Source organism: Trichomycterus rosablanca, chromosome 20 (assembly GCF_030014385.1).
Source record: "Trichomycterus rosablanca isolate fTriRos1 chromosome 20, fTriRos1.hap1, whole genome shotgun sequence".
In the NCBI taxonomy this organism is placed as follows: Eukaryota; Metazoa; Chordata; class Actinopteri; order Siluriformes; family Trichomycteridae; genus Trichomycterus; species Trichomycterus rosablanca.
In genome coordinates, this window is record NC_086007.1 from 6,978,323 (window position 1) to 7,000,233 (window position 21,911).

General features: G+C 35.8%; 1 protein-coding gene and 1 long non-coding RNA gene across 4 annotated transcripts; both read right to left on the minus strand.

The window, feature by feature from the left end:
- Positions 1 to 403: 403 nt before the first annotated feature.
- On the minus strand, positions 404 to 2,385 carry LOC134334690 (uncharacterized). Of its 3 annotated transcripts, XR_010015512.1 has the most exons (5): positions 2,342 to 2,385; positions 1,936 to 2,121; positions 1,510 to 1,552; positions 1,172 to 1,215; positions 404 to 1,005 (listed from the first exon to the last, which is right to left on the minus strand). It is a non-coding gene; the product is annotated as an uncharacterized LOC134334690 (long non-coding RNA). The 3 variants fall into 3 exon arrangements; XR_010015511.1 differs by lacking the exon at positions 1,936 to 2,121 and having other exon boundaries at positions 2,342 to 2,378; XR_010015510.1 differs by lacking the exons at positions 1,936 to 2,121; positions 2,342 to 2,385 and having other exon boundaries at positions 1,510 to 1,590.
- Positions 2,386 to 3,915: 1,530 nt separating this feature from the next.
- LOC134334873 (sialoadhesin-like) lies at positions 3,916 to 11,435 on the minus strand. Its single transcript, XM_063017340.1, has 9 exons — positions 11,426 to 11,435; positions 10,972 to 11,334; positions 9,572 to 9,862; positions 6,978 to 7,229; positions 5,775 to 6,062; positions 4,725 to 4,806; positions 4,564 to 4,632; positions 4,399 to 4,459; positions 3,916 to 4,065 (listed from the first exon to the last, which is right to left on the minus strand). Exons 1-9 carry the CDS (start codon positions 11,433 to 11,435, stop codon positions 4,000 to 4,002), a joined length of 1,482 nt encoding a protein of 493 aa, XP_062873410.1. The 3' UTR covers positions 3,916 to 3,999.
- Positions 11,436 to 21,911: the final 10,476 nt, after the last annotated feature.

Genomic DNA, 21,911 nt, shown 5'->3' on the forward strand with positions numbered 1-21,911 from the left:
AAAGCCCAATTTTAAATGAACTGTCGGAGGTATTGCAAAAAATATCTGTTAAATTGTCTTTTTTTATTATCTAAATACATTAATAAACTGTCAAAATAAAAGCATTTTCTTTCTCTAAAACATAAGTTAACTGTATTTTTAAATTGTTATTCTTCATTTAAAAAAATATACAAAATACAAAATTTTTAAGTAGGTTAAGATTTGTCTGCATAATACTGTGAAATTTTGCAGCTGTTACATGTTACATAGAACTTTAGAACATATATAGAACTTTATAAATGCAGTATATAAATAGCTTTTGTTAATTTCAGCTTCAAAATGGATCAAAATCCACCACAGTTCAGCTATTTTTGACCCAAATAATTTTCACACAAATAAACAGTAAGTGTAGAAACAAGGAGGTTTTAATGTTATGGCTGATCAGTGTAAAAATCAGATGTCTAACACAATACAGCATACAATAAGTGCAATCAAAATTCATTTAAATGGAAAATGTTTAACAAAGCAGCACACAGTTAAGTGAAATGTCTACAAAACATGGGCATGAAACACTTATAAATCTGAATTATGTACAAAAGTCAGTGCCAACATTAAAGTTTTCAGAAAGTGCAACCACAGTGGGATTCGATAACAGTACGTCACAAGTGTAATACTCAGTATGGACTACATCTCACTGAACAGCTTTATATTTAGTAATTGAGCTTTATGAGACAGTTTGTTAGCATCTAGTTCCAGAAACAGTTTTTGGAGTACATCAAAAGTGTATCTGAATGTAGGAGGGTAACTCAAGTTCTAAATCATAAGGTTATAAATATATAAGGCATAAATCAGCCCGAACTGCAAAGGCAAGGAACACACTGCCCAGGTCTTCTAGAACCACACCACCGTCTAATACCACTCCAGTATTGGCAGGTGGGTCCATGGCTTCAGCTCCCTCAACTCTAGTCACATAGATCCCAAGAACAGTCTCCCGATCACCCGTTCAGTTGCAGCCATATCACCATCCTACAATGGAACAGAGGGGGAAAATCACTTTCTTAAACTTAACAGTACACAAATTTCCATTTAGGACTTAACATATCTCACTTTAACCTTTATTTTAACTCAGACGTACACTGGCCCGAAAAGATGGGGTGGTTGCTGTAACAACTCAGAGGAAACTTGTGCTTACCTTCACCCTCCTAGCGCTGATGGTATTGCGTGATTGGAGGAATCCTAAATTGTAGATGAAATTGGATACTATTAAAATGATATATAAATAAAAAATTACTAAAGAAAACTAAAGGAAATCAAAATCAGCAAGACAAATATTTATAAAGAAATTACCAGCTTAAAAAAGAAAAGACATAAAATACATAAAACTAAAAAGTAAGTAAAAGAACCAAACAGAATAAATAATAAGAATTTCCACATTTTTTCTTCTTCACTTAATCTAAACTTAACTCAGTGTTCAGTCAAAAGTAGCTCAATATTCTTCAATTTAGCATAAAATGTAGAAAAAAAATTTACCAGTAAAAGGTCAGTCCAACTGCAAATACACATTTCCAACCATCTGTAAACAGAAGATACAAGACATCAGTTGTTTTGTTGTAAATAACTAAAATATTATTTCTATAGTAAAGACTTTAACATTACAAATTCATTGATTATCCAATACTGTTCACATGTGTGTGCTTTCCAGGATAACAGTCACAAAACTCAGGTTTGTAATGATCCTAACGTTACAGAATCACTTTGTTTTTAAGTCTGTGCAGAACGTGAGCGCCAAACATAAAGCATGAAGTTCCCCTCAGGCTCGAGCTGCCTGATCACATCTTAGCTAGCTAGGTTGTGTCCATGTTTTTTAATGCACTGGCACAGCAAATATTACACATCTTTTTATTTTCTACCTTCTTCTAATATACTTCTGCATTAAGTAATTTAAGCCATTTTTACCTTTCTGGAAAGAATCTTACTGCCTCAAGTTGAGAATACTGGCTGTTGAACTTGACTAGCTTAGCACTAGCTAGCACCACGGCAATGCAACGTTATCACACACAGCGCAGCCGGACTTAATATACAGTCAGCCAACGGCAATCTATTAAAATCTGCCTCAAGACTTCAATATTATTCACAGAATCCCTGGAAAGATGTTAATAAATAAATCACTATAAGCAGGTCCGGCGTTAGCATTAGCACGCGCGAATTAGCGTTAGCATTTTTAAACAAATAAAGCATGTACAGCAATAAAACTTGAATATTATTCAACTAAAGAGCTATATTAAACAATATAATAAGATAAACATCATGATTAGCATGCAATTAGACATATGGAAAAAGATTTTGTAAAGCTTCACATTACCTGAGATGCCATTGAAACACAATGTGCCTTCACGATGTATTGCGCAATCCCCGGTGCGTCATATCCGGTTTCACCTGATAAACTTATTGCATTAAGTAGTTCCAGGGAAATAAAGCAACTAAGTTAAGTTAACTAATAAACACAATGCAGTCATGTTTAAATCTAAAATGTAATTGATTGGTGTCACACCAGCATATATTCTTTATGCAAAACCAACAGGCACTCAAAAGTGTGTAACTGGTAAATTAGAGCATCATTTTATATCTGTGGTGCTCTGGTTGGAATGTGCACCCAACATGTTGCACAGATGAACTGTAATACATTTTTCCTGTGAATGTGGGGATGGGTAAATTATGCTTGATTTAAATATTATAAATGTGAGAATAAATCACAGTTAATAACGTTTTAAATTTGACTATGGTTTTACACAGTTTGTATAAATGCACTTATTTAACAATTCAATCTTTAAATTAATACAAATGCATAAATAAAGTAAAAGTTAAAATCTGTTTAAATTGTATTGTTGCCTGTCTAATAAGGTAGGCAATACCTTTGTTTTTCCAATTTATGTATGTAAAGTAGTGGTTAAGAAATGCAAAATTACTAAATATTTCTTTCTTTGATCACATATTTTTTTTGCAATTGTACATTTTTAAATGCATTATTAACAGTATTTTTATTTATTTGACAGTGATATATCGGTATAACAAAAGTTTTTTTTTTTGAAAATTACAGAAGATTCTGCTATTTTTGTCAATGAAGATTACTTTATTTTTACAGTTAGTTTTGTTAAAAGTGTCATCTAAAAACTGTTAAAAAACAGATTTTTTATGTAATTCAATTATACAGATTTTTTATGGTAAATCACATGACACTTTTCAATATACAGTTTATTCTTGTAATTTTACAAAAAAATTCTGTCTTTTATAAATACAGGGAAAAACTGTAAAAATGTACTGGGAAAACCTGTAAAAAAATGTTTATTTTTTACAGTGTATATATACATTTTTTCTCTGTTAGAATGTAATAATTTTTGAATGAACATGTTAATGTAAGTGTTTTTAAGCTTTCTGAACTTGTAACATGAATTGGACCATTTAAAAATGCAAATTGTTTGACCATTACTCTTAATCTCATAAAACAAAAAGTAAAATAACATTATCCATGGTCAACAGTTAGCTGATGAATCAGTTGATAATGTATGTACAAATAAAAAATCTAATTAAGAATCATCTTCATAAAACCTTCTGCACACTGTTTTGTGTATGAGTTTTATTTTTACCATTACATAGTTACATTTGTATATTTTACATTGTTAATGTTTGTTTCTTTACCTATATATTCAATTACATTAACTAATTATGTTGTTTATTAGAAGTTAACAAAATCACAAATACACAGCTGTAGAATAGCATACAATAATGAGACAATGCATAAAACAGTATAAGTCTTGTACTACAGTGACATTATATAGTTTTTTGTATCCTTTTATTGTACATTTTAACATATATAGCTTTACTGTATACTGTATTTATATTAATACTAGAACACAGTCAAAATACAACTTGCTGTAATAAAGTTTGATTTATCAAGAATTTTGTTCTTTTGATTTGTTTAACCAGCTATATCTAATATGTCTGACATCCCATTTGTTGAATTTAGATGTTAGCATAAGTTGCCTCACAATCATTAGCACATTCATAAGGATAATCCTCCTCTTCAACCTGAAAGGATTAGAAAAAGGTCAAAACGTAATTTTATACATCAAAATACCATTTTCTGTGTTAAACTGCTGTCCAAAATCACCTTTAAATAAGTTCTAAACTAAACTTTTTTGTAACTATTAATAAAAGATGTTGAAGTCAGGGTGCTGTACATTCCCCTGAAATTGTATTAGAGTTCAGTAGGACAGTTATGCTACAGACACCTTGTGTCTTTGTTGTTTATGTTAATTTACACCATACGCAGGTTTATAATTATATTATAATAACATTATAATGCTTTTTACTTTACACTTATTATCTGGTTCAACATGTTTCTCGACATAAAGAACTTACATTACTGTTGCTGTACACATGCTGACTTCCATCATTGTTTGTGTTGAGATCTTTGCATTTTCTGCATGTTACAAGTACAAACTTTAGTGTTACATGTTCACAAAAATACTGCTGCTTTTTTTTTTATTTTTATTTTTATTTTTTTTAAAGAAACTCCACAAATACCTTTCTCGAACAGACAGGCTGGTTACATTCATTTCAGTCTTCAGGGCTTCAGGAGGTTTGGTTCTGTTGCTTTGATTTGAAAAGATCATTTTTTCATATTAGATTTTTTTAAAATAAAGCAAACAAAATAGATTAAAATCATTTGAATTATTTATTCTTACCAGTTTTTTACTATCCATACAGAGAGGCAAATGATCATCACAACAAATACAGCTACCGCAATTAAAATGTACAGAAGTTTGTCTACAAAAAGTAACAACATATTACACAGTCAGGTCATGTGATTACTAAACGCCTGATATTTTTATTTACTCTTAATGTTTTGGTGGCATCCTAGAAGTTATTTAAGATGAGACCACATCTAATACAGTTGTATAGTCTACTTTTAAATGACTGGTTTATTTATCTTAAACTACATTAATATAGATAAGAGTTATGGAAGTACACATTAGGTTAATACTTAACATAAGGTTAAGACTTTAATAGATAAAACTGTGGGACATTAACATATGTAAAGTTTAAAACTTGAGATAGTGTCTATAGAGGATTAAGTATAGATTTTTGTGTAGAGTAGATTTTATTACACTTACACATGGCCAAAATGTGTTGATTGGTTATATATCTTATTCAGCAGTAAACACTTATTTATACAATTACAGGCAATAAATCAATTTGATTATGCTACATGTGGGTGCTCTTCAGAAGCTCAAACATATCCAAGGGTGAATGTTGCTCACACAAGAAGTCAGTAGTATATAAATGCTAATGTGCATCATCTGCTGCAATAATATAAGCTAACATGCATTTCTTTTGTTGTGTCAAGCAAAATAAATCTGCTTTTTGTTGAGGATGAAAATAAAGGTAAATAAACGCTTAGTTGTTTTCAACTCAAATGCATCACTTTTGCTTATAACTTTTAACTTATAACGTAGGAGCTTTTAGAGAGGACATAAAGGCAGTTGATAAATTAGCATGAATGACTCTATGGCCAGGGCAGTAACTTGACATGCTTTTTACTATAGTTGTACATGGTTTGGAACAGAAATTGTGGATATATTTATGTATTAAATTGTGAATAGTTATTAAACACTCCTGCAGCCTTTTGTTATTGGTTGACAGAAGGACATGAAAGCTTTTCCAATAAATTCTGGTATTTTAAATGTTCAAATAATTTTAAAATCACACATTCTTGTTGTCTGGTAAAGTCTTACCATTGTGAAATAACGTCTCGTGATGCTGTCTCACTTGTAAAATCATGGTGTTGTTGCCCTGACTGTTACTGGCATGGCAGTGCACAGAGTCGGAGAATCCCAGTGCCATCTCCAGCGTGGCTATAGTGACGGTACCATGTCTCTCTTGGGTTCTACTGTGCTTCTCCAAGGACTCGTCTGCAGCCCACCACTTGATGTCACTGGCTGGATCGGAGTTTACTATGCAGACACAGGTCGTTTTTAATGTCTCCAAGGTACACGAGGAGCCCACTTTAATCTCAGGAGGATCTGTGAATAGTATCGTTTTAAAAGATATGTATATTTTGACATGAAATTCTCATAATGTTTAAAATGTTAATGTTGACAAATTAAAAAAACCGAAGGTGGGCGCACATTTCAGTGCAATGATTACACATGCAAAACAAAACAAATATGAACATACTGTATACCAAAAACACAAATGAATAGAAAGCAAATACTGTTCTATTTTAAGTTGAACATAAAAATAAAAATGATTCTAAATTTATGATTTAACGAAAGTAAAGAGCCGTCATGTCTTTCCTTACCTGTCTTGTGCCAGATGTGTATTTACAGTGGAATTGTGTGTGCAACGTTAAAACCATCTGACATTTAGTGGTATTCATAGTCATTCACCACAAAAGTAAGATTTTATGCATTAAAATACACAATGCTATTTGGGGGCAGTATTAAATACATTTGAACATGTAAGTGAAATATATTTCATAAAAAAAATTAAAACGTTATTTTTTTGTATTTGATACCAATAATAAGTATTTCATATCACCTTTGTTAGACGTATTCAAGCAATTCATAGCATAAACTTTCTTTGTTTAGCTTGTTGCATCTTTTTTATAGTCAATGCTTATAAGGACAGAGAGTGTATGCAAATTCAGACAAAGCTTACAGGCATTTAGACTTTTTGTATTAACATGTCTGTGCCATTTTACAGCAATAATATGCATTTCCAGAATAGCTGTAATTCACAGTTTCACACACTACCAGGAAATCCTACAAGCAAGAGAAATTTCCTGATCCTTAATATATACTGCCTTAAAGTACTTTAAATGTACAAAGGTCAGAATGTAAGTACTGCTTGTGTAGTAGCTGGGTACATGTGTATGCAGTGGTGCATGATTGGTGCTATTTAAATAATGTTACATTTTTTCCTTTAAATTTACTTACACATTACGTTGAGCTTTATTGGTGTGGAGTTACCATGTCCCTCTGTGTTAACGGCTGTGCAGTAGATAGGTTCTATGTGTCTGGATACGTTCCTCAGTGTGTATGTGTATCCTTCTGAAAGCAGCATCCCAGCTTCAGTAAACCATTGGTATTTGTGTGGAGCAGGATAACCATCACCAGAGCAGTTCATCTCTAAAGGGTCTCCCTCCCTCAATGATGCTTGAGAAATCACCTGCACATGTTGTGGAGCATCTATACAAAAAAATGTTGCGAAATTTAACATGTGAACATGCGTCTACTTTGCATTTATTTTGAATGTAATACATTGTATTTCATTATTAACCATATAATAGCATTACATTTGAAAGCTGATGTGACGTTAATACAAAATAGTTTCTTATTTAAAGAGGAAAATTTTATTTAAATAATTTTCATTATAAGAACATGTGTAATGTCAGAGCTTAAAATGCTTTAAGATTTGAAAACTGGCTCAACTGCATCATGGCATCACTGTGTTTGTATTTTTAGTGACTGATGAGTGTTAACATATGCGCATTAGGAAGGACGAATGAGTGCGAAAACGTACGAAGATGCACGAAAGCGCACAAAGGTGCACGAAGTAGTGGTGTGCGATACTGCAAAATTTGGTATCGATCCGATACCAAGTAAATACAGGGCCAGTATCGCAGATTTCGATCAGATACCGATACTTTTTAATAATTAAGGTATATGCATCATCCAATTGCTAAATCTGAATGAATTTTCATGACCTTTAGGTGTATTATTGTAATACATATTTTTTTTGTAAGTAGCTGCTCTCAGTAGGATTGTAAATAAATTCAGTTGTTTAAAGTGGTCCAAATTTTTTTTAATAGTGACCGAATATATGTGTCCTTGTTCATTTAAAATAAAAAAACAATGCTATTCTGTTTACATTTATAAGCACAAAGTCAAAAGAAAAGAGCTCTCATTCACCAAAACACTGAATAAGAGCCTCACTACATGCTCTGATTCATTTGCGTAGGGTGCGTAAGGTGCATCCGTACTTTAAGTACATATAGTTTACACTATTATTTCCATAAAATTGCCCCAATTTCTGCAAAACAAAGTTTTTAAAAACGTACAACCTTCCAATGCCTACCGATGTCTGTTAGGATTTAACAACGTACAACGTGACGGTACCAGGGGCGGAGCCAGGGGGTGGCCAGTGGTGGCCATGGCCACCATAAATAAATCTTCGGCCACCCCTCCGGCCCCCCCATCACCGCTTTGCCGGCAACTTTTTTTGCGGAAGCATTTCTGCACGCAGGTGTTCTCACAGGGACGCAATTCAACAGCGCACCTCAAAGAAGTAGTTCTCCCCCAAAACCGTGCAGTAATACACGACATAAAGGTCAACCACCAACACAATTACAGAAGCAGTACTACATAGTGCTACTAGTACTATTTAGTAGTATTTGTGGCGAGCTACGAATAAAGGCGCAACCGGGCTCTGCGCGTTCCAGTGTTGCCAGATTGGGCGGTTATCCGCCTAATTGGGCGGATTTTGTTTGAAAACAATTTAATAGCAGTTAAATAACACTTCTATTTAAAAGAATATATTCCGTTTTAAGAAGCTCCAGCATTGTAGAAGGCTGTTAAAAGTAAAGACTATTTTCAATGCTGATTTGGCTTAATAGTGTTGGTCAGTCTGTATCATATTGTTGAAAGAAAATTTAAATTTGTTTTCCATGCATTCACACTAGCATGTTCTGGTGTTCAAATGAGTCTCATCATTACACACAAGTTGGCAGCCAAATGATAATGTATTGCAAAGGAATAGCTTTGAAATTCTTCCTCATAATGTTAAGGTTATAGGCTATATTCTGGTTTTTCACTTGTCAGGTAAAATGAAGAGAGAAAAAAAGCTTATTATTCTTCGTGATGTAATTCTACATGGCACTTACTGCCTGTATAGGTAAATGAGTGAGTGACCACATAAAAAAAGGTATCAGTTTCTGTGCCACCCCTGTGTGAGCAATGGTCTCAGTCTGGCCACCCCTATGGAAATTGTCTGGCTCCGCCACTGGACGGTACCACAGTAAAACACAGCAGAGCAGGAGTTGAGAAGCGAGGTGAGCATGTAAGATGTGAGAGGAGCGGAGTCTGTACAGACATGGTCTTTACTTTCTGATGAAACAGGAGAAACGTGCTGAATGTAGCGGAGAAAAAGTAAAACTAAAGTATCAATCCCATCACACTAGTATCGATCCGATACCAATACCAACGTTGGTATCGATAATATCGGTATTTGGATCGATCCGCCCACCACTAGCATGAAGGCGCTCAAAGACGCCAACATGCAGAGCAAGGAATCAGACAGTCTTGTACTTCGCTATTTCATTTCAATATTCAAAACTGTCTTTGTAAAGATGTAAACGCTGCAGATGGGGCGCTGCTTCAACCGACAATTTGAAGGGCTGTGTTTCAATCTACCCACAACACAAGTGTGCCTGAAATAGTAAGTAGCTGAACTCGCTGTATCAGGCTGCAAACGAAGCAGAAAACTGATTTATGTGCTACATTGTGTGATGTTTGATGCAGTTTATACTTACATTCGACAGTGAGGGTTTTTTTGTTTTTTACAGTCTTGTTACCTGGAAACAAAGCTGTACAAACCAAATCTTTATTGTGGTCTGATTTTGATGGAATAAAGCTCAGATATGAAGTCATTTTCCACTGGCCCTTGTTTTGTGGCTGTGAAAGGATGCTAACAGATCCTTTGTGGCTCCAGGTCAGAGTGGGTGGTTCAGAAGGACAAGAGTGAACGACTGAACAAGAAGTGGTGATTTTCTTTCCTGATTTCATTTCCCCGTCCACAGACAGAACAGGCTGGTCTGGAGAATCTGCATTTTGAATAAAACAAATCACATGCTAATAGTCAAGCTAATGTTAATTTATGACAAGCAAATGTTTTGATGGTGTAGAACAGAGTTAGTATGGTTAGCAAAAACTCATATCAAATCACATATAATGCTGCCTTTAACCCCCCACTCCCCGACATAGCCAATCATGTATGCCGACCCAGTTGATAATGCTGCCGAGATCCAAACCCTTATACCAGCAGTAGCAATAGAGCCTGTTATTATTATTATTATTAGTTATTATTATTATTAACAATACAATGCACCATCAACAACAATATTCTAAAATCATGAGATAATTCTGAGATTAAAATCATTAAAAGGGAGAAATTAGCATTAAAAATGGGTGCTATTATTTGTATTATTTGTAGTACACACAAAATACAGTTTTTAAAGAACATTTTTATTTATTTAAGAAAAACATCTATCCGAACAAAACCATCTGGCACTCTGTAAAAAAGTAACTGCCCCAGGGTTACAACATTGCTATGGAGGAATTTTGGTCCTTTTTTTTTTGCAAAATTGCTTTGATTACGTTGGACCAAAGGGCTTCAAGCATGAACTGCCTGTTTTGTCCTGCCAAAGCATCTCAATAAGTTCTAAGTAAATACTTTTATATACCTTTATACTTGTTGAGCCATTTATAGGTAAACATGTGCTTCAGCTGTGTCTTGTTGCAATAAAATTGTACTTTTTTTTTTTTTTTTTTTTTTTTACTTTTTGGATTCAGCTATTGAACCTAATTTCAAGGGCTCATGACTCATGAGCAGTCAACCTTAATGACCCCAAAACTGAACCTTTATTAATTCATTTATTTTCAGTAAGCGCTTTATTTGTATTAGTGTGTGGCATCAGAAAAACCTAGTGCCTCTATAAGGCATCCCAAATGTAAACCTCAGTTTTACTGCAACCATTCAAACAAATTTTAGTGTTATAGGCACAAATATTGAAGATCTATACATTACAGATCTTTCTACACCATCAAATTAACAAGTTGTTTTACTATTTTAAAACCTAAAAGTTTTCTTTATCTTTTACAAAAAAATGACATGTCAGCAATCTAAATAAAAAGAAAAAAGATTAACACCCACCTTTTACTGAAACAGACACTTTATTTCGTTGGTAGGTGTATTGGTCATAGTCTTTGATTTCAATGCGGAACATAAATGGGCCTTTATCACTGGAACGCAGATGGTTGATTTTTAGAGAGCAGTTATTATGACTTAGGTCACCCAAAAGGCTGGTACGCCCCTGAAATTCGCTACTGATTTTTGATGTCTCTGAATCGTAGATCTTCTTACTATCATCTGCAAACCAGATCCCTGTGAGGTGTGAGGCCATCTTGTTTCCACCAGGATGTCTAAACTGGCAGGGAATGACCACACATGAACCAGCCAGTCCCAGGACTGAGTCAGGAACCTCAGCACTCCATGAATCACTCTCAGCAAGAGACGCTGAAATGAGAAAATATGAGTTATCATCAAATGACTTTAAGCTCATTACAGGACATCCTTTTATCACTATAACATTCACACTCGCTCCAACCTAGGGGCATTTTAAACCATATGCTTTGTCTTTAAGATGCCCATTACTCAAATACAATAGAATAAAAACATGTCATAAGTAGTCAAAACATCTCGACTATCAAATATCACATTAATGATATGGTTCACACATTAATGAACTTTATTATAAACTAGGGCTGTCAAACGATTAAAATTTTTAATCGCGATTAATCTCAGAATTTCATATAGTTAATCGCGATTAATCGCATTAAAAAAAAATCTGTGTAAATGTTATAGAAAACAAGGATTTTTAAGTGAAATGTTACAATTAAAATGGTGAACACATTTTATGCTAAATGTACTTATGTTAAAAACTGCTGGGACAAGAGAAAACTGTAAGGGAGTTTATTCACTCACATACTAGGCAGTAAATGTCAGATTGTAGGTTAGAATTTCTCCATCAGCAAACATTGTAGATCAGCGGTGCTTTAGGTGGGATAAGGTGTAGTTATTGTATCAGACTTGTCTGTGGTTGTATCGTGACAATGGTTTGATGGACGTTTCTACACGAAGTGAGTGTGTTTTGACCCTTTGGGGCTTCCATAGTTCATGAACTAACGTGCTCGACTCAGCTTTCCGGTATTCGGTACAGAAGAAGAAGTTAATTAAGTGTAATAAAGTGTTCTGCTCCCGACAACTTGTGAATATAGCGTGTATTTATTTCTTTATTATGCAAGTGCATCACTACCACGATCGGTTACATTATGTTAACAAACCGCAAATGAAAAACGGTGGCAAGTCCGACAAGAAAACGTTTGTTCTACCAGTCAAGTGTCAACATGAACTAGAATTTGCGTTAATGGCACAAATTTTTTTAATCGCGTTAAATTGAGGTCGCGTTAATGCGTTATTATCGCGTTTAATTCGACAGCCCTATTATAAACCCATAAGCCTTTATAATAAAGTTTTCCCTTTCTGTTCTTTTCTTGGGGCTTGTGTGCCCAACCAGTTCAAAGTTTTGCTTTTGTGCCTTCCAGACAATACAGTAACGCAGCTAGTATCTAGTTATCATGCATTACTTTGTCTATGTTAGTTTATGGAGATTGCATGGCGCTGAGCAAAAGTGAAACCCACAAATTTAAAGGGGTGTCCACATACTTTTGGTAATGTAGAGTATTTATTAAAATGATCGTGCTATTTAAGCATCATTCAATTAATGCAAGTTATTATAAATGAGGAACCTTTTGCAACTTTGTCTGTGACCGAATGATTGAATCATAATTTCTTCACAAGTTGAAGTTTTAATCTCAACCCGATTAAGAAGATATGATCTGGACCTACAAGTCATGTCTGTACCTGAAAACTAATTGACTGGATTCTGTAACATAAAACAAATGGTCAACAATCTAATCAGATTTGTCAGAAGCTTCATGGAGGCTAACAAAATAAGCTAATCATGTTGAAAGGTTCTTCTTTCACTTCTTCAAGAGACTTTTTCGGTCTGAGCTGGTGGGTATTTACAGCACCACCTGCATGTAAAATAACTTATGTTTTCAGAAAGAGAGATATATGCTGCGTATATATGCTCGATATATGCTGTGTAGTGTTGTGAATGTTTCTATGATAATGATCAGTGCATGTTAATATATGCAGTGCTGTGATACATCTTGTTCCTGTTTTTTTTCTGTTTATCAAACTAATTAGAGTGTTAGGTTTTAAAACAAAATCAAATAGAACAAAAAGAGAAACCTACTTAAACACAAAATACAGGTTTTACCTTATTTGTGCCTATTAAGGAAAGTAACATTTAGCAGAGACTCCTATCCAAAGCAACTGCAGAAGTATTCATTGTAATTAATTATTTTAATAAATAATATTAATTGTAAATAATGATAAAAATCAGTAAGGAATTTAACACCAACTGAAACCAAAATTCAATAATGACACTGTTAAATTAGACACACCCAAGAAACAATGGTACATTTAATTACAAAGTGCATCAATGACTCATCCTAAAATTCACAAATACACCCAGACAAACATCTAAGAACTTATAGACCTGGTTTGCCTTAGATAATGTGTTGGATAGTGTTCATGCTTCCACTACTGCTAACCAAGTAGAACATAAATGCATGATTACATGTACCAAAATAAAACACCTTAATAACTCCTGAACCCTTATACAGTGTTCTGTGAACAGATCCATCAGACCTAAATATCTTATGAAAGACTCGAGTCTTCAATAAAGTTGTCAATATTATCAGTTTCTTAAAAATACAAATATGAAAGGACATTTGTTCATTGATTGCATATGTTGAAATATTGTTGGTTTAAAAACCTCAGACATCTAAATTGAATAGTTTTCTATTTTTTTTATTAACTAAAAGAACTAGGTAATATTGTGTCCCAGCACACAACAACCTCATACCAGGTGACCCTATGTTTGGTCTGAAACTCGAGGATTAAAAACCACTGGCATTAGAGGAGCTTCATAATAAAAAAAAAATTGTTAAAGCTGCCTAGAACTTAATATTTAAATTTTTTTCTTTGGAAAAATGACATCCCCAAAGTCAAGAACCTCTGTTCTAAACAATTATAATCAACTATTTAAATGCACAAATGTTTAATGTAACATAATAATTGAATTTACATATTTACAACCAATAGTCAAATTTTTGTTTACCTACCTTTTAGCCAGAGAGAATAGATGCACAATAACCACCAGCTATAAGGCATCTTCCTTTTTATGTTATGGACCTAAAAATATTTCATTATTACAGCATATCAAGTGAATTGCACTCATGTACAGTAAAATACATTATTTGTTTATTTAGGTATATCACTAATACATTCACATGGTAAATATAGATTAAATAATTGCAGACAGAGACAGAGATTATAGCTATAGCTTTTTATATGAATATTTTTTTGTTCCAAAACACCATTATTATTGATATCCAAAGAGAAGACGTACCTCTTTTACACAGCAGCAGACAGTGACCTTAATAAGAATTAACCTCAGTTCTTGAGCCCTCTGTTCCATTTTAATGGACATCATGTTTGTTTTAGTCATCACTTCCCATTTCCCCTCACTTCCCATGTACTTTTCATTCAGTATTCTTATATAAATTATAAAGTGTATAAATGCAAGTGTGATGTATATGTATTTACTAGGGGTGCCAGTAATTGTGGTGGGGGACTATGACTTTCAAACCTACAAAAGTAGTCATCAAGGTCATCGGCAAGGTCTTTGTTTGCATCTATGGGTGACGGAGGTTTATGTGTGTATAAGTGGTCTATCTGCAGTTGAGGTGTTTCTCATATTGCAAATATTTGGTACATCATGAAGAGGAGAATCAGACAACAGCAACCCCAGAGTGCTGAGCAGCTGGGGGACTATGACTCGAGATATTTACACACCCGACCATGACCTTGTAAAATGATTACCAATACCAAGTTCTAAATAATTGGCTAATAAGAAATACAAATCCAATACTGATACAATTAAAGCAACTGAAAAATGTATCTGCAACACTCTGCTAATAAATATCACAAGCATAATGGCTACAAGCTTTTAGCCAGTAACGGTCCAGATGTTCGTGTGCATCCTTATTCATAAACTTTGAAATGGTTGTATATAAGCAACAACAACAACAATAGTAATAATAATAATAATAATAATAATAATAAGAAGAAGAAGAAGAAGAAGAAGAAGAAGAAGAAGAAGAAGAAGAATTATAAGAATTATAAGAATAATAATAACATATTCTTACCAGGATGCAGTAAACTGTATAAAAAGTGTATTTTTATCTGTCCGTTTCAGAAATTTTACAGAAGAGGTGTGGTTTTTTAACAGGATGTGAAGCTTATTTTTTTCATGTCCTTTTATGTCCGTTAACACAGTTCACACGTGCATAAAGAAATGAAAACAGAAACTCTACTACACAAAGAGAATATTTTATACAAAAAGCCATATCTTATCTCTGTGCAGACCTGCCATCAAATTATCAGGGTCCAAGCTCATTTGAGATGGACCAAAAGACAGTGGAAATATGTGCTTTGGTCAAATGAGTCAACGTTTTAGCTTATTTTCAGCAAAAATGACTTTGAGTTCTCTGAGCCAAAGAAAAGGACCATCCAGACAATTATTAATGTATGGTAGAAAAAACAGTGTCATGGTACGTGGGTGCATAAATGCATATATTTAAACCTTGCATTAATGAAGAGGTGTATACTAGGATTTTAGACATATGCTACCATCAAGGGAACATCTTTTCCTGAGAACTCTCATACTGGTGCTGGTCATAAAATTAGAATATCATGAAAAAGTTGATTTATTTCAGTAATTCCATTCAAAAAGTGAAACTTGTATATTATATTCATTCATTACACACAGACTGATATATTTCAAATGTTTATTTCTTTTAATGTTAATGATTATAACTGACAACTAATGAAAACCCCAAATTCAGTATCTCAGAAAATTAGAATATTACTTAAGACCAATACAAAAAAAGGATTTTTAGAAATGTTGGCCAACTGAAAAGTATGAAGATGAAAAGTATGAGCATGTACAGCACTCAATACTTAGTTGGGGCTCCTTTTGCCTGGATTACTGCAGCAATGCGGAGTGGCATGGAGTCGATCAGTCTGTGGCACTGCTCAGGTGTTATGAGAGCCCAGGTTGCTCTGATAGTGGCCTTCAGCTCTTCTGAATTTTTGTGTCTGGCGTATCGCATCTTCCTCTTCACAATACCCCATAGGTCAGGCAAGTTTGCAGGTAATTAAGAACAGGGATACCATGGTCCTTAAACCAGGTACTGGTAGCTTTGGCACTGTGTGCAGGTGCCAAGTCCTGTTGGAAAATGAAATCTGCATCTCCATAAAGTTGGTCAGCAGCAGGAAGCATGAAGTGCTCTAAAACTTCCTGGTAGATGGCTGCATTGACCTTGGACCTCAGAAAACACAGTGGACCAACACCAGCAGATGACATGGCACTCCAAACCATCACTGACTGTGGAAACTTTACACTGGACCTCAAGCAACGTGGATTCTGTGCCTCTCCTCTCTTCCTCCAGACTCTGGGACCTTGATTTCCAAAGGTAATGCAAAATTTACTGTCATCAGAGAACATAACTTTGGACCACTCAGCAGTCCTTTTTGTTTTTAGCCCAGGCGAGACGCTTCTGACGCTGTCTCTTGTTCAAGAGTGGCTTGACACAAGGAATGCGACAGCTGAAACCCATGTCTTGCATACGTCTGTGCGTGGTGGTTCTTGAAGCACTGACTCCAGCTGCAGTCCACTCTTTGTGAATCTCCCCCACATTTTTGAATGGGTTGTGTTTTACAATCCTCTCCAGGGTGCGGTTATCCCTATTGCTTGTACACTTTTTTCTACCACATCTTTTCCTTCCCTTCGCCTATCTATTAATGTGCTTGGACACAGAGCTCTGTGAACAGCCAGCCTCTTTAGCAATGACCTTTTGTGTCTTGCCCTCCTTGTGCAAGGTGTCAATGGTCATCTTTTGGACAACTGTCAAGTCAGCAGTCTTCCCCATGATTGTGTAGCCTACAGAACTAGACTGAGAGACCATTTAAAGGCCTTTGCAGGTGTTTTGAGTTAATTAGCTGATTAGAGTGTGGCACCAGGTGTCTTCAATATTGTACCTTGTCACAATATTCTAATTTTCTGAGATACTGAATTTGGGGTCTTCATTAGTTGTCAGTTATAATCATCAACATTAAAAGAAATAAACATTTGAAATATATCAGTCTGTGTGTAATGAATGAATATAATATACAAGTTTCACTTTTTGAATGGAATTACTGAAATAAATCAGCTTTTTCATGATATTCTAATTTTATGACCAGCACCAGTATGTTGTGGTTTTGTAGGCACAGAGTACAGTATGTCAGAATCAGAATCAGGATCAGATTTATTGGCCAAGTTCAGTGGGGCCAAAAAGTATTTAGTCAGCCACTGATTGTGCAAGTTCTCCTACTTAGAAAGATGAGAGAGGTCTATAATTTTCATCATAGGTACACTTCAACTATCAGAGACAAAATGAGAAAAAAAAATCCAGGAAATCACATTCTAGGATTTTTAAAGAATTTATTTGTAAATTATGGTGGAAAATAAGTATTTGGTCACCCACAAACAAGCAAGATTTCTGGCTTTTAACTTCTTATTTAAGAAGCTTTTCTGTCCTCCACTCGTTACCTGTATTAATGGCACCTGTTTGACCTCGTTATCTGTATAAAGGACACCTGTCCACAGCCTCAAACAGTCAGACTCCAAACTCAACCATGGCCAAGACCAAATAGCTGTCGAAGGACACCAGGAAGAAAATTGTAGACCTGCACCAGGCTGGGAAGAGTGAATCTACAATAGGCAAGCAGGTTGGTGTGAATAAATCAACTGTGGGAGCAATTGTAAGAAAATGGAAGACATACAAGACCATTGATAATCTCCCTCGATCTGGGACCCCACGCAAGATCTCATCCCGTGGGGTCAAAATGATCATGAGAACAGTGAGCAAAAATCCCAGAACTACACGGAGGGACCTGATGAATGACCTGCAGAGAGCTGGGACCAAAGTAACAAAGGCTACCATCAGTAACACACTACGCCGAGAGGGACTCAAATCCTGCAGTGCCAGGTGTGTCCCCCTGCTTAAGCCAGTACATGTCCAGGCCCGTCTGAAGTTTGCCAAAGAGCATATGGATGATCCAGAAGAGGATTGGGAGAATATAAAAAATTGAACTTTTTGGTAAAAACTCAACTCGTCGTGTTTGGAGGAAGAAGAATGCTGAGTTGCATCCCAAGAACACAATACCTACTGTGAAGCATGGGGGTGGAAACATCATGCTTTGAGGCTGTTTTTCTGCAAAGGGGACAGGACGACTGATCCGTGTTAAGGGAAGAATGAACGGGGCCATGTATTGTGAGATTTTAAGCCAAAACCTCCTTCCATCAGTGAGAGCATTGAAGATGGAACATGGCTGGGTCTTCCAGCATGACAATGATCCCAAACACACCGCTCGGGCAACGAAGGAGTGGCTCCGTAAAAAGCATTTCAAGGTCCTGGAGTGGCCTAGCCAGTCTCCAGACCTCAACCCCATAGAAAATTTGTGGAGGGAGTTGAAAGTCCGTGTTGCCCAGCGACAGCCCCAAAACATCACTGCTCTAGAGGAGATCTGCATGGAGGAATGGGCCAAAATACCAGCTACAGTGTGTGCAAACCTGGTGAAGACTTACAGGAAACGTTTGACCTCTGTCATTGCCAACAAAGGTTATGTTACAAAGTATTGAGCTGAACTTTTGTTATTGACCAAGTACTTATTTTCCACCATAATTTACAAATAAATTCTTTAAAAATCCTACAATGTGATTTCCTGGATTTTTTTTTCTCATTTTGTCTCTGATAGTTGAAGTGTACCTATGATGAAAATTACAGACCTCTCTCATCTTTCTAAGTAGGAGAACCTGCACAATCAGTGGCTGACTAAATACTTTTTGGCCCCACTGTATGTGAATACACACAAGGAATTTGGTTCCGGCTGGTGTTATCTCTCAAGCAATGTATACCTTAAACATTAAACACAAAATATACAAACAAAATATTATATACAAGCAATATACAGATTTGTAAGTTAGCAGCATGTTATATATTTACAAAAACAGTAAAGTGCACAGCATGTAGAATGAGTACTACAAAGTGTAGTTAAAGAAAGAAAGAAAGAAAGAAAAGAAAGAAAGATATCCTTTATTTTTCATATATACATATACAGATGTACAGTACAATGAAATTCTTTCTTCGCATATCCCAGCTGGTGTTGGAAGCTGGGGTCAGAGCGCAGGGTCAGCCAACTTTTTCCTATATTGCACTGTGGTTTCACTTTATACTCTATACTTTATAATTCACTTTAAATTCTTTTTATTATTTATATCTTACAACTGTGACTAATAATCCATACTAGCCTTGCAGTGTTAACTGAAATAACACCTTCATATGTATCACATGTACCATATGTACCCTCAGGTCCTGTTTTTGTTGTGTGTTGTGGCTATACAGATACTTTTTTGTATATTGTAAATCTCTGTAGTGTGTACTATTACTTACTTTTTGACTTTGATTTATGTAACTTGCTACTGAGGCCTCAATTTCCTTCGGGATTAATAAAGTATCTCTATCTATCTATCTATCTATCTATCTATCTATCTATCTATCTATCTATCTATCTATCTATCTATCTATCTATCTATCTATCTATCTATCTATCTATCTATCTATCTATCTATCTATCTATCTATCTATCTATCTATCTATCTATCTATCTATCTATCTATCTATCTATCTATCTATCTATCTATCTATCTATCTATCTATCTATCTATCTATCTATCTATCTATCTATCTATCTATCTATCTATCTATCTATCTATCTATCTATCTATCTATCTATCTATCTATCTATCTATCTATCTATCTATCTATCTATCTATCTATCTATCTATCTATCTATCTATCTATCTATCTATCTATCTATCTATCTATCTATCTATCTATCTATCTATCTATCTATCTATCTATCTATCTATCTATCTATCTATCTATCTATCTATCTATCTATCTATCTATCTATCTTACGGCGCCCCTGGAGCAGACAGGGTTAAGGGCCTTGCTCAAGGAGCCAACAGTGGCTACATAGCAGAACCTGGATTTGAACCGCCAATCTTCCGGTTGATAGCCCAAAGCCCTACCCACTAGGCTACCACAGGCCCCAACCTTAATTGGCAGCAGATGAATATTGTCGTGCTTAAGTCTGCATTGTCAGTCATTGATTTATTTAGTAGGGAGATGGCCTGTGGGAAGAAACTGCTCTTAAAATCTGGAAGTTTTAGTGAGATTGACCTGTAGCACCTGCCGGAGGGGAGGGGTTGAATGAAGCTATGGCCAGGGTGTGAGGACTCAGTAATAATTTTCTCTGCCTGTTTCTTGGTCCTTGAAGAGTACAAGTCCAAGAGGGAGGGCAGAGGAGACACAATGACTTTCTCTGCTGACTTTGTGAGTCGCTGCAGTCTGTTCCTTTGTTGTACTGTAGCTGCTCCAAACCAGACTGTGATGAAAGTGCACAGAACTAATTCTATTGCAGCAGTGTAGAACTGTCTTTGTAGCTCCTGTGGCAGACCCAGCTTTCTCATTTTCCACAGGAATAACATTCTCTGTTGGGCTTTCTTGAGAATGGAGCTGATGTTATACTCCCACTCCAGAGTTGAAACAGGACTGCTTAAAATTGTGTGCTGGTGAGTGTCTCCTGAAGTCTACTGTCATCTCTACAGTCTTGAGCGTGTTAAGCTCCAGGTTGTCATGACTGCACCAGTGCACCAGCTGGTCGACCTCTCGCTGGTAAGCAGATTAGTCTCCGCCGTGAATTAGACCAATGATTGTAGTATCATCTGCAAACTTCAAGAGTTCAACAGATGGGTCACTTGAGATGCAGTCATTAGTGTAGAGTGAAAAGAGCAGTGGCGAGATAACACTTCCCTGAGGAGTACCAGTACTGACTGTCCGAATGTGAGAAGTGACTTCTCCTAGCTTCACCTGCTGTGTTCTGCCCGTCAAGAAGCTGGTTATCCACTGACACATGGCAGGGGGCACGGTGAGCTGAGAGAGTTTGTAGGAGAGAATTCCAGGGATGACAGTGTTAAAAGCCCAGCTGTCCACGAACAGGATCCTTACATAAGTCCCAGGGCAGTCGAGGTGTTGCAGGATGCAGTGCAGGCCCATGTTGACTGCATCATCCACTGACCTGTTAGCCCTATATGCAAACTGCAGTGGGTCCAGTAGGTTTCCAGTGATTTCCTTCAGATGGGCTAGCACCAACTGTTCAAAGGACTTCACGACTACTGATGTCAAAGCTACAAAGCTGTAGTCATTCAGTCCAGTTATGTAGGGTTTTTTGGGGATCGGGATGATGGTGGAGCGTTTGAAACAGTAGGGGACTACAGACAGCTCCAGGGATCTATTGAAGATGCGTGTGAAAATTGGAGCCAGTTGGTCAGCGCAGGCTTTGAGACAGGAGAGAGAGACATTGTCTGGGCCTAATGATTTTCTGGTCTTTTGTCTCCGGAAGAGCTGGCTGACATCTTTGACACCCATCTTAAGTGTAGCCTGTGTGACTGGTGGGGGTGGGAGGTCAGAGGTGAGATAACGGATGCAGTTGGACAGATTGAGGGGTGTGAAGTCATCACTTTCAAACCTAAAAAAGTAGTCGTTAAGGTCATCGGCAAGGTCTTTGTTTGCATCTATGGGTGAGGGAGGTTTATGTGTGTATAAGTGGTCTATCTACAGTTGAGTTGTTTCTCCTTTTGCAAATATTTAGTCCATCATGAAGAGAAGAATCAGACAACAGCAACCCCAGAGTGTTGAGCAGCTGAAGTCTTGCATAAGCTGAAGCAGGGATGTGCAACAATTAGTATCATCAGTTCCAAAATGATTAAAGAGTGTGATAACAAAAATTAT